We start from the raw sequence: 13,148 nt of genomic DNA, 5'->3' as shown, positions 1-13,148 counted from the left end.
GAGCTATCTGCCAGATCCCAGCAAAGCACCACAGGCCAGGAACTTTGCCTTCTGCAGGCTTTGTACAATTGAAATTTCCTCAGTAAATAATATAAGCAACTCAGGGACATGCTTTGACATAAGGAAATAATAAAACTAATTAGGTAGTAAGATCAGATTCAAATTGCTCCTGAGCCTGTTGATAATTCATAACATTCCCGTATTGCATCTAGATAGTTTCTTTGGTTGGAGTGGGAGTTGGTTTTCTTTTGCTGGAGATCTATGCAATATAGAGGATTTTTTCTGGGGAACATTTCTTCTCCTCTTTCCTTTATTTTAAGGGATGGGGGAAATTAGGTTAATTGTTCCGCTGTTAATTTAATTGTACTTTAATAAAATAAAAACTGGCTCATGTAAGTCAGCTCTTGAAGTGGGCAAATAATTTTATGTGCCAGAAGGTGTGTTTATTTTTAATTAGGATTTTCACTTAAAGACTTTTAAAAATTTAATTCCATTTTCATCCAAAGGAGGTGGAGCATTTTAGGTATTAATGAGATTTGAGACTTTCACATGTAGGTCACTGGTTTGATTTCCTTCCGGATCTGTAGAGAATGAAAGTTATTAGGAGGCTGAACAGCTGTCAGTTGGTATGAAAACATGATGGTCTTAATCCATGTCCTTGTGAGCAGGTTCCAAATGAGAGCAGCTACCACCACAACTGACATTAATTGGCATCTGGGTTGGCAGCTTCTGCCACAGAACCAAGAGCAGAAGGGATATGGAGCCTGCCCATTCTCTTGCTTCTCCCCACTGCAGGGCTGAGCTGATGCACAAAAGATGCAGAAAGTTCTCCCTCAGGTTACTGTTACTCCAGGTCTGTCTGCTAGAAGTCCAGCCCGTTAACCAAGAACTTTATTCCTTACAGAATTACAACATGTGGTTTATTTCATTCAACATATTGCATCATATTTATAAGCAAGTATATCGAAATACTCCAAAAATGAGTTAATTAATTCAACATCACTTGGCTTCACCAAGCTGATGGGACCACATTGACCACCCATTGGTGAGCAATGAGAACGGTTTTCCATCAGCTGCCCTGGTTATACACTAGGTCAGAGCCTGTGTTGCAAACTTAGGGCACGTTTTTCTTTCATTCCTGCCGCAGGGTGCCAAGAGTATCCAGGATTGCTGGGTTTAGACTGCAGATGCAGTGTTGCAAAAGGTGATTTATGAGCAGTAGCTTTTACCAGAAGACAAGGAGGTAGACACTGCTGTTCACCTTCAGCCACATACTGAGGGCCAACTAAAGAATTAAGCTTTTCACTGATAATAACGACATAGCTAAGTGCATTCCACCCACCACCGTAATATTTAAAGGCTTCCATACCACGCTGTCTAATAACACAGCACTGCACAGCCTTTCAATAAACCTAATTTGGAACTCTGGTCACAATATTGAACGCTCCCTTGTTCATAAGAAATCACAATCAAAAACTCTTCATTTAATGTAATTAACTCTCTTTGTAAGTGACCTTTCATGATTGTGTCTTGCATCCAAGCCCTGATGGTGACTCACAGAGCAGCTTCATATTCACATCAGTCACAATCCTGTGACCTGCCCAGTCAGCTCAGTACTGAGGGCATGCTGCTGTTGTATCCCTGAATGCATGTTGTACACACAGATAAAGACTTCCCAGCAGGGAGGAAAACAAGACTCAGACATCATCAGGGGCAAGTTACTGCCAGGATCTCCTCCTCCCCGCGCTGATCCTTGCCAATTAGGAGGTGACATTTAGAGGCCCACTGGGCTGAGCAACACGTACCGTACTCAACTGGTTGTATAGCAGACTTGTAGTTATTCACCGTAGCAGCAGTAAGTACCACAACAGGGTGTAAAGACCACCACAGGGCATCCATGTAGGAAGACAGCAGCCAACGGAACCCAGCTCTTTTTCCCCTAGAAACTGTTAAACTGGGATAGCTGAAGCGCGTACCGATCCCTACTCCACCATGTAGCTGAATGATCCACCCCTGCCTGCCTGACAACTTTTAACCTGCCCCGTGGTGGGAAATCAGGCAGAGCACATACCCACACAAGGCAGGACTGTGTGTCCTGCTCCTCGGTGCTTTGTAAAGGCAAAGTCAAGGATTCTTAAATCCTTAAAAATATTACACAGTGGCCAAATCCTTCTTGCCTTCTTCAGACGAATAAAATAATTGAAGTGAATAGTCCTAATTGCTTCAGCAAGGCAAGCAAGCTTCCTCCCTTCGTCTATTCACATGCTCTCTTTCTTTTTCACTGTGCTCAATCTTGATTAGGTAACGTTAGAGGAGATAACAGCACAAAAATGTGATGAAATGTTCAGCATGATCTCTCTCTTCCCTGCCTGAGCTGCCTCTAGCCCTGAGGAAATGGTGTTACCTTCTTCCTTTCTTAGAGGAACATGTATTATGAATGACATAAACCTTCCCATTAGTTAACCCTTCTGATTGTTCCTCCGTGTTGCTGACAACCTTCAGCTGCAGTTGCATACAAAAAGTACAGCTTCCAGCATAGAGCACTGTCCTCCTTCAGATTAATACTCAAAATATCAGATAGGCTGCAGAGCCTGGACAAACTGTCAGCGTGATTCCAGCAACATCTTGGGTTTCACTTTAACAAAGCAGCATCTTGAAATGGGACTTGACACAGCAAATAAGGCTGAGCTTGACCTCTTTCAGTGAAAGATGCAACAAAAGGAAAAAGCCCGTCAGGCTTCTCCACGTGGCCCGTAGCAGAATGAATAGTGCACAGGCAGGTTATCGCACGCCGCTGAAACAGTCTCTGTGCCTGTAAATCCCCAGCCAGTGGATGCATGTTTCTGAGTCCAATATCCTTGTTATCAGATTTATTAGTTCTGCATTACAAATATACTTTCTTGTATCATAGATAACTTGGAAATTAGTCCATATTTTGGAAATTAGTCCATAACTTGGTCTTTCTGCGATAATGGCTGCTGCTACTGCAGTCTTTTAAGGATCTAGGCTATTAGAATGGATGACGATGATGGTTTCTAAAGCACTAGAAAAGCAGAATCCTGTATTACTGCACAATCCTGGAGGCCGCAAGAAGGAACAGTGCTGGTGCGGCATACAAGAGCACGGGCAGCTCTCTGGAGCTCCCTGCTGCAGCAATGCCATTCTTCAGAGTGGTGCGAGCCAAAGAGATGTTTCGTCTCTTCCCCTGCCTCCTCCAGACAGCTCGAAACCCAGATCGAAGCACTTTGTTGTCCACCACAGGAGGCAGGGCTTTGAAGAGTGAAAACCTGGGATGAGTGGTGGAAGGTGAGAGCACAGTAGGAAAGAATTTGATCAGGAAACTAGAAACAGGTCTGGGAAATGGGGTTTAAATCACATTCAGACTCAGCCTAGTTTGAAAATACGGTGGATGCAGCCTTTTCTCATCACATTTCAGTTTTGTGGAACAAGGTCAGCCCACTTGGACTGAGGACAGAAAAAAATTTTTGAATAGAAATAACTTTGAATTACAGTAATCAGCTATGAATCTCAGCCCTCCCCAGCACACAGCTCCTGAAGAGCGTGAGTGGTGCTTCAGTCTGCAGGTGGGCTTGGATTTTAAGCTTTATACAGTCAGTTCAGTCTTAGCATTTTGTCCTGCTTTGGGCAACTCAGGTTAATGTTCAGAGTCCAGCTGAAAAAATTTATCAAAGCTTCAGCTTAGCAATGTGTGTGTGTGCTTAGCAGTGAGTGTGCTGGGGTTCAGCTGGGGATATTTGCCTGTCTCCTTACAGGATTTGACACCAGCATACTACCAATCTGTAAGGATTCCTTGGGCTGGATGTTCAACAAACTTGACATGAACTATGACCTGCTGCTGGATCCCTCGGAGATCAGCGCCATTTATCTGGATAAGTACGAGCCGTGCGTCAAGCCTCTCTTCAACTCTTGTGACTCCTTCAAAGACGGAAAGCTTTCCAACAATGAGTGGTGCTACTGCTTCCAGAAGCCAGGCGGTGAGTTGCGCAGTTTGCATTGTGAAGAGAAGTTGTTTGGGTCTCCCCGTGTTTCAGGTTTGGTTGACCTGCTTATAGAGATAGTTTGGTAATTGGCAATCAGCCGCATTAAAAAGCTCTTTTCCGCAGCACTGGTGTGAAAGGGCATTGTGTAACAATGTTTAATGTCACAGATTAACTATGTTAATAGCTCTTGATCATTAAAACAAACAAATAAGTTGTAAGTGCCAGTGCATACAGTCTGGAAATGAGGTCTATTGCTGATAGAAAGCTCAAGAACTTACTCTCTTATAAATGCAGAAATTAGTCAATTAGCAAATCATAAATTAGAGAGCTGGCATTATGTCAGTTTGGTGAAAAGAGAAGAAAAATGTTTTAACAATGAAAATGGTCCCTAAACACCATTCTCAACTAGAGTGCGTTATTTTTTTTTTTTTTTTTAATTAGTGGAGCTAATGACATAAATTTGTTTTGCACTACAGTACCAGCATATGGGCTTCTTTCATTCCCAGGTGTACAGTAGTCTACATTTCATGTCAGTAGTGAAGCCAGTCATTACAGAGTCTGTCCCGAACCATCTGGAAACTGATTCTCATACATTATATTTTAGGTCTTCCTTGCCAGAATGAAATGAATAGAATTCAAAAGCTAAGTAGAGGGAAGAGTCTGTTGGGTAAGTTTGATTACTTGCTATTCATTTACTCAACTAATTAAAGCTTCTGTGATTATTGTAACTTTATATGCAGTAATGGTTTTTCAATTAGAGACTAATGTTTTAAGTCAGGAATGTGCGCCACGGAGTGTAGGCTTGACACTATGAAATTAAACAAATAATGAGGTAGCAACGTACAGAACAGGTGTCAGCGTGGCAATGGGTTCAGAACTAATTTACAGCTCTCCAGAAATGCAAAGCCTTGTCCACACAGAGCTGAATATTGCCTTAATCACCTCATAAGTCAGAATAAGTACAGGGGCTGCTTGATACTCAATCCTCCCATTTTTTGAAGGGTGACTGAAGGTGCCACAGTGCCAAGGGTTTCGTGTCTTACTCCAGTTACAGTGCAATACGTGCATTCCTTGGGGTTCGGGTTTGCTTAATCAGACCTTGCAAATATTTCAGCATATTCCATGTGTATGAGAATGGGAATTCATACCGTCTCATTTTAAGCAGCCCAGCAGGATGCTTCATACTGTAAAATGTGATAATTCTTGCCCCTCTCTCTGTTGACTATTGGGAGCCTGAATTGATTCATAACTTATACTGTTCTAAAATTAGGTTAACTAAATCCCTATATGCCATTTTCCCATTTAATTGCTAAAAACATCAGGTTGTTGAACCGAGTGAATTTAAGGTAACTAATTCCATACCCTAAAATCACACTGTGTTATGCAGCCTAGTATTTATGTGGTGGTATCTTATGGAAGCTTCTGTCCTAGTGTATTTGCGCACATAGAGCCAAATCACACCACTACAGATTAAAGTCTCTGTTTACAGAAAGCACAGCATTTTGCCATTGAAGAATCTGCCTTACCTCAGACCCAGGCTGTCAAGCCTATCGCCAAGAACCCATGTCAGGTTCTTAGAGCATCACTGGCTGCAGCTCTGGGCATGCCTGTCAGCTCCACTGCAAAACTTCTCGGCTTGCTCTCAGATTTTAGTCTGATGTTCCTAGATACAAGCAGACCCTGCAAACAGAGCTGCTGCAAAGCTCATCTTTGCCAAACCCTGCCATTCTCAAATGCCACTGCCATTTGGACTCAAGGTCCTTATGAACAATCCCAACATAGATTCATTGCTTTAAAATAAGAATAAGCATTCTCAAAGGCCACAGTGAATATGGTTTAGTATCACCATCCTTTCATGGCAAGTTCACCTAAGGTTAAGATGTTTCAGAGTTCATAGCTGTGGGAGCAAAGGGAGGATTGATTGCTCAGTTATGTGTGTGCTCCATTTAGTAAATATTTTGCATTTGTGTTCAAACGCATGTTGTGGCAGAAGTAGTCACAGTGTTTTCTGTCTCATGGGTGCCATTTTCAAAGCCACCTAAAAGAATAAGCAGCGCAGTTCCTAATAGACGGCTTTGGCTATCTCATATTTATTTTATGCTTTGCTGTTATTTGATATATGCAATAAATGTCATCTGGGTTGAAACATAAGTGGTTTGTTCCAGTATGCAGGGAAAAATGATGGCTATATTATAGGCAGTTGTACCACATATCACTGGGATCTGATCACAATAGCAGGGGTAAAATTACAAAGTAAAAGCAGTAAGAATGGTCCCTTACCACAAGTAACTTCTGGTTAACTGTACTGAAAAAAAAAAAAAAGGATAAAAGTGATTGAACTCAACAAATCAAGAAGTGTCAGTCAGAGGTTGTTCCACAAGCTAGAAAATTATAATATAGAGAGGAACTCTTTGCTTCACCTACCTTGAAAGTCTGCCTGCATAATGGCACCTCTCTGTGAGATTTTAATCTGATCTTATAGCTATTTATACAGCAGAAAACATTGTCTTTTCTCTTCACTGACCGAAAAATCATGCAAAGGGAAACCAAAACGTACACGTGACAAAAAACACTGCTTGTAGCAACAGTAAAGATTGAAAAGAGAGGTTAATATTTTCAGAGGAACTAGCCCTTTCCTTCTCTGTCCCTGACATGTAGAGAACAGCATTTACAGTCTGGGCAGTATGCATGAAGAAGATTTCTGTTAACTTATTAAAAAATGATGACTTTTGATATTTTTTTCTCTATATATTTTTCAAAACACGTGACAGTTGCAACAAAGTATTTCAAAGCCATTACCATTAGATATGTTGAATTTGGAGGCTTTTAAATAGAGTCTAGCATCCCAGGAGACTGAATTAAAAAGTAAACAGCACTATTCATCTTTTCGTACCAGATTTATCTAGAGTACAATTAACTGCAGAGAGTGTACTTTTAGAGCATACAACTGTGCAGCCTGATAATGCTTCTTCCCCATCACTGAGGTAATAAATTTCTGCTCCCGTCACTATTTTCTTCTGTATCAGCTCTGTGAATTCAGCTAATATAATAGCTAATACTGGGAGCTGTGTGCCGGTTAGCACTTAATTCTGTCAGACTTTTACCTCTGTGCTTCACTATCTTTAGCACATACTTATTCTCCTCATGTCCTTTGAGGAAGAGGAGTATTATATAGATAAGGAAATGATGAAAAAAAAAAAAAGTCTGGATCTATAAAGTGGATATAGATGCAACAGTGTTGTTCAAGTTTGTGTGGAATAATTAAATACTCTATGGGACAAAGAGAGATAGGGAAGCAGGATTCACAAGTCTGAGGCAGTTCAGTGGGGAGTCACTAATATTTTATAGTGCTTGATAGTAAAGCTGGTCCAGCAGCCACCCTCTCAGCACTTGTGGGGAAGCACTATCTGTGCAAGAACCTCTGGAGAGGAAAACTCCTTTCTCCTTCCAAACCCAGTGGATGTTTGCTGATGCCAAACCAAATTACGAGGTGAGATGTTCCCACTAAATGGGCTGTCTGGATGCCCTGCTCCAGAATAACAGAGCTTTTACCCAGAGCTTGTTTCTAATGAACACGGGAGCTGATTTATGTAGCATTTACAGGACGAATCATCAGGTTGTACATCTGCTCCCAGTGACTCTCTGTCCTCCGCACATTATCACCTGCACCTGACACACCGGAGAGGCCATGCCGTAATCTTCTCTCTGATGGCTGGCAGATGCTATGACATTAGTATGCATAGCTAAATATGCATATCCAGTGTTACATACAAATTGACATAAATTTCTCATGCAGAATGAAAAGTACCTTTTAGTCTCCACTGTGACCCAAAGTGTGAATCCTTTCCTCACACAGTGATGTTGGCAGTGAGCCTGGACCATAATCTATTTTTAAATCTATGGCTTCTACAGGCAGTGTGGAACATTTTAATACCTGACAAATGTAACTACCCCTACGTTTATACAGTCCTAAAATTACATTCGGCCCTTCAAAGGTAACCATGAGGCTGATGTGGCCCTCAGTGAAAATTAGTTTGACACTCCTGCCTTAGAAGAAACACAGTGAAACTAAGCAAAAAAGACCTGTTTCAGAGAAGGGAGTGGTTGTGTTGACCAAGGAAAAAAGTAAGAATGAGACGGTTTGAAATGCAGAGGCTGTTCTCTGCTCACCCTGTAATGCCAACGAGGTTCCCCCTTTGATTCTTCCCTAGAACCAGATGCTCATCTCATATAACAGATACAGCTATGCCGATTGACACCAGCTCAAAATCAGCACCTGAGCACTTTTCCCAAGGTTGTGTGTAGTTTGATAAACACCTTAACAAAGTGCTTAACAAAGAGAGAACGTGAGCATAACTATGAAAAAAAACCCTAAACCAATCAATATGAAAGGATTGAACACTGAGCGTTAACTTACAAAAACCTGCAAAGGCAAATACATATACAGGGTTATTAGAACTGGGTTTGGTTTTGTTTGTTTGTTTTTTTAGCAAATGGTGAAAATGAGTCTTTGGTAGTCATCAGTATGCTTAAATCTTTACATGAATATAAAGGTTATACCTGTAAGCAAACCTGCTATAAGATCATGCTTTGAAGTTATTTAAAATAGTCTCGCTAATGGATGTGATCTCCAGAACTGATCCGGTATACAAAGATTTCTGCAGATATTCAAAGGTTTTTCTTATCTTCCAGACCTACATTAGCCACACAAACATCAGACGAGATCTGCAGTGCCGATGGGTTTGCAAATTCAAGGCTTCACTTTATATAGATGTGTGTGTGCCTATGAGGTGGTGATTGACTGACTTCCAGTTTTGTGTCTTCTATGTAGGAGATTTCATTACATTTGGCCAGCACCTTCTCATTCATTTTTCCTTTGAGAAATGTAGCGGAAATAGCCCCTTTGATACATGAACTGTCTGAAGAGATGCTATACACACGGAACTAGTTAAAAAACTTACTGTGTGACCAGTAAATCACTGGTATCTTTGACAAAGGAGAAAAATACTTTCTCAAAAATCATTTGAAACAAGAAATTTGGGGAGCAAGTGTGGGTTTCTGCCATGTTTCAAATTGAAGCAATTGGCAAAGAAGAGAAAATGACTTCAGTGACCTCTCCTGGGAATAAAGCTAACTCATCTCGAAGGACAAGAGGGCTTTTCATATTGAAGTACATTTGCTGTATCTGCTGAAATGGTGGGAACAATGAAATGGGTTTGTCCTGAGAGAACCTGTCTGCAGAAGCCAGAATGAACCACACTCTACAAGACTGAACTACTTTGGGTTTATTGTGAGACAAATCTTGGACTTCAAATGCAAAGACTTATTGACTTGAAATCCTGTTGTCACTCTCTGTAAAGCTTATGCATTATTTCTCCTTTTATATATGGGAACTCTCAGTAAATCGGGAGCTGTGCTTGAGATTAGTATGAATAACAAGCAGATGGCAGATACCTTCTAGGGATAATTACAGTGTTGTGGAAAGACTTGTATGATAAACACTGAAGGAGTGCAAATGGAAGAGAAATGTAGAATTAATGAAGCTGGGGTAATAATCCAGTTGCAAAGAAAAGTTTAAAACCAGGAGTTTAATCTGAAAGGGGCTCTGTGGGAGCATAAGTCATTCAGGGACAGACTGAAACTGTCTCTAGTACCGTATGCCATCACCATCCATGTGCTACATATGCACAAACATTTGTGCACTGTGCAGTGACCAGGGTGGCTGAAAATAGTTAATCATATGTAATTTCTGCTCCTTTTTTAGGCACCAGATGATCAAATGTATTTTCTTGCCAACATTGTAAAGATCTTGTAAATAAGTGACAAGTTCATTATACTCTAAATACCTGCTTGCTCCTACAAAGGCTTGCATTCCTGATTATTCCTTATATTCTATTCAGGTGCTTTCATCCCACGGTGCAATGAAGAAGGTTATTACAAAGCCACGCAGTGCCATGGCAGCACAGGGCAGTGCTGGTGTGTTGATAAGTATGGGAATGAGATAGCCGGCTCAAGAAAGCAAGGGACAGTGACTTGTGGTGAGTAACGATGTGCTTTCCTCAGACAACAAAGGAATTCGCATTGTTGTAAGCCCTGCCATTGCCGTACGATGGAGTACGATAACAAAAGTGACAACAGGGAAACATGGCTACCAGTGTTCAAAGTGCTCCTGTATTTTCCTATTCAGACTCCAAATGGGGCCCTTATAGACGTATGGGTCCTATGGAAGTGGTACAGCAGAAGGTAACAAACAACTGATGAGATATTTTTGCTACCAACCTGGAAAATGTAGTAGTTGATTTTAAAATTAAGGCTATAGGATTGCTATGCATAGTTATTAAATATATTGTTCTGTATATTCTGGAACACATATTTACTGGGACTTCATGAATAATGTCTTTCCAGAGAAAGGAGGGCCTGACGGTGTAAATTAGCAACCAAGCCAAATAAAATTGCTGACAGGACAACATTATGTAGATCTGTGAAATCACTAATTAGCTCTTAGACCTAGGCAAGCAGGATCTCAGCCGTATTCCTTCAGAGTGCTTCAGTGATGGTTGTAGATAATGCAGCTTTCTTCTTCATGAAGGAACAGAAAAAGCAGAAACCTGGTAGGTCTGAGATGCGCAGAATCACATCACAGGTGCTAGGCTCAATAGCTACATTTGCAAAGTGTGGTTTATGCACTCAGATACAATCAATTTATGGAATATTTTTAGCCTTGGTCACATAGTCATGATGAGATGAAAGTATTTACAAGCAAGTATTGATTTTCTGGCCTGCATGCTTGCAAACTGTGTCATACTCTCCAGTCGAGTCTCTAGGAGGGTGATACATAGTTTTTTTTATGCAAGTAAATTTTTCAGAGTCAATTGATATATATTTTTCCCAGTTCAGGATGAAAATTGAAATGTAGAGGTTTCGTGAATAGCTGAACCAATTAATTTAGAAAGTAACATTGCAAATGATAGTGACTTGAATAACAAGGCTAGTGATGAGTTTGGTGTTATGTGAGGGAATGACCTTTACTACTCACCTGTTTCAGAAGAAGAGCAAGAAACCTCAGGGGATTTTGGCAGTGGTGGATCTGTGGTATTGTTGGATGATTTGGAAGAGGAACCTGAAGCAACAAAAAAAGACAAAGAAGGGAAACTGAAGATTCACGTAAGAGCAGCTAATGAAGATGATGAAGATGAAGATGATGATAAGGATGATGAAATTGGTTATATATGGTAGTGCCCATCATAATGAGGACTCGCATTTTGCACAATATTGCAAGTCACATCATAACTCTGCAATTGTATCTGAAAGTACCTGGCACAAATATTCCCTCTCTACTGAGTTTAATTTTGTATAGTCTATTTAATTTGGAAGTCTTTTTTTTTTTTTTTCCCCTCCCAGCAAAGACTGTTTGGAATACAGCTTTTGTTCCGTTGGTTTGGAGATTTTTGTTCTATCCACAGGAGCAATGAGTTTTGTTTCAGGAACATTTCATGTCTTAATCCTCACTTGCACAGTTTATGAAATACATCCTGTGAAAGAAGAAACACAGCTCAACAAATCAATACAAGGCTTGGAAGCCTTTCTCACATTAGAGAATTTGTGTCATAAATTGTTACCTGGATCATATCAGAAACAGTTATTTTTTCCTTCATGAAGAAGGAAAAGTAGGTGCCTCATTTTTTAGTCCATATATTTTATGTTCTATTAAAGAGGTAGGTCTCATTGGATAGTGACTCCTGGCTGCCAAGCACCAGGGGTTTAATCCAGAAAGAAACCCACTGGTGGCATTTTAATTTCCTTACATTCTCTGAGAATGAGTCCAACAGGCTTAGCCAAGCCCACACTGAAGGCAAAGCTCCCACATCGGTTCTCTGACACTCTTTATTTGGTTAAGGAACATGGCCTTGACCTTAAGAGATGATGAGAACCTGCACAGCTATCATGGACCAAGCCCTACAGGCAGAGAACTGAGTCCATCTGCCTTTCGAACTGTTTAAGGGCAGAGTGTTTTGTGAATTTGTAGCATCAGAACCACCTCCATAGCTGCTGCTCAGCTCCTGTCTGAACTCATTTGCAGTAAGAGCTGCCCTAACATTGCATGGGCGGCCTCTGCTTCCTGCTCACTCGCTATGGATCTGCCTGCCTTTCATTTACTCTTAGCTATCCCTCATTCCAAAGTTATAAAGCTGTCAAAGACAGTAACCATCAAAAGTAGTAAGCTGTTGTTCCTTTAATTTAAATAGCTAATACTTATTTGGCCTGTATAAAAAGGCAACTTTAGGTTGTCATGTTTCAAAAGCGTAACTCCTTTGCTCAGTGTGACAAGCTGCACACTTGTAATACTCACACATAAAAGAGAATAGTATTAAAATACAATCTGTGATTCCCTCAGCATCTCCCATATATTCGTAGCTCTTCACTTGTATCACAGCATATTGACATAAAATTATTTGCTGTGTCCTTTACCATTGCAGTTCTCTGATGCAGGAATGTACTGTGGGTGACCTTTTATTATTTTACTGTTTTCAGAAAAAGAGGTACCTTAACACAACTCTTGCATTAGGAGGCAGATATGAGTTTTGGGGTTTTGTTGGCCTTTTTTTGCCTGTGAGTTACTTTGCAGAATGAAAAATTTGCATATTACCCAGAAAACTAATGAGATCCTTTTTTTTTTTCTTTTTTCCTCCTCTGAGTTAGCACTGAGTATAGAGGTAGAGACAGTATGGAGTCAAAACACGGCTGGTTACATATTCACTTGAAAGCAGGAAAATACCATGCTGGTTGGCAGAAGTCATATGCATATGCATTGCAGGTGCTCAGTTGCTTTCTCCTCTTGCATTTCCTATTCATCTAGATCAATGACCTGAGAACAAAGAACAAGCCTGTGTAATTGTTATTAATGCGGAAAGATGTATAAAATCATGAGGAATTCGTTGTGTGTAGTTTTGCGCCCCAGCATCCTCCCAAAAATCTGCTATCATAGTTATGTGCAAAAGGCCTGCAGTCCACCCTGCCTCAAATCCCTTTGGTTTTCCTATAATTTTTGAAAATTTATTTAAAAATCACTGTCCATGAGCTTGCCTTTCATAGAAAATCAAAACTGACTTGAAAGAGGAACAGATAAAAATCAACATTTCTGTTTCC

At 40.5% G+C, this 13,148-nt stretch overlaps 1 protein-coding gene across 1 annotated transcript in view; it reads left to right on the top strand.

Annotated features, from left to right (window-relative positions):
• Positions 1–11,237, top strand: part of SPOCK1 (SPARC (osteonectin), cwcv and kazal like domains proteoglycan 1) — a gene marked incomplete at both ends in the record, with an annotated part of 273,747 nt that extends 262,510 nt beyond the window's left edge. The window contains 4 exons of the mRNA XM_082063423.1: positions 3,774–3,995; positions 4,606–4,668; positions 9,902–10,039; positions 11,047–11,237. Of these exons, the coding sequence (XP_081919549.1) occupies positions 3,774–3,995; positions 4,606–4,668; positions 9,902–10,039; positions 11,047–11,237 (614 nt within the window). The remainder of the gene's footprint in view (positions 1–3,773; positions 3,996–4,605; positions 4,669–9,901; positions 10,040–11,046) is intronic.
• Positions 11,238–13,148: the final 1,911 nt, after the last annotated feature.

The sequence above is a fragment of the Streptopelia decaocto genome, assembly GCF_964273445.1.
Source record: "Streptopelia decaocto genome assembly, chromosome: 12".
NCBI classification, from domain to species: Eukaryota; Metazoa; Chordata; class Aves; order Columbiformes; family Columbidae; genus Streptopelia; species Streptopelia decaocto.
Note: the sequence above shows the minus strand (reverse complement) of the source record. Positions and strands in the feature narration are given on the sequence as shown.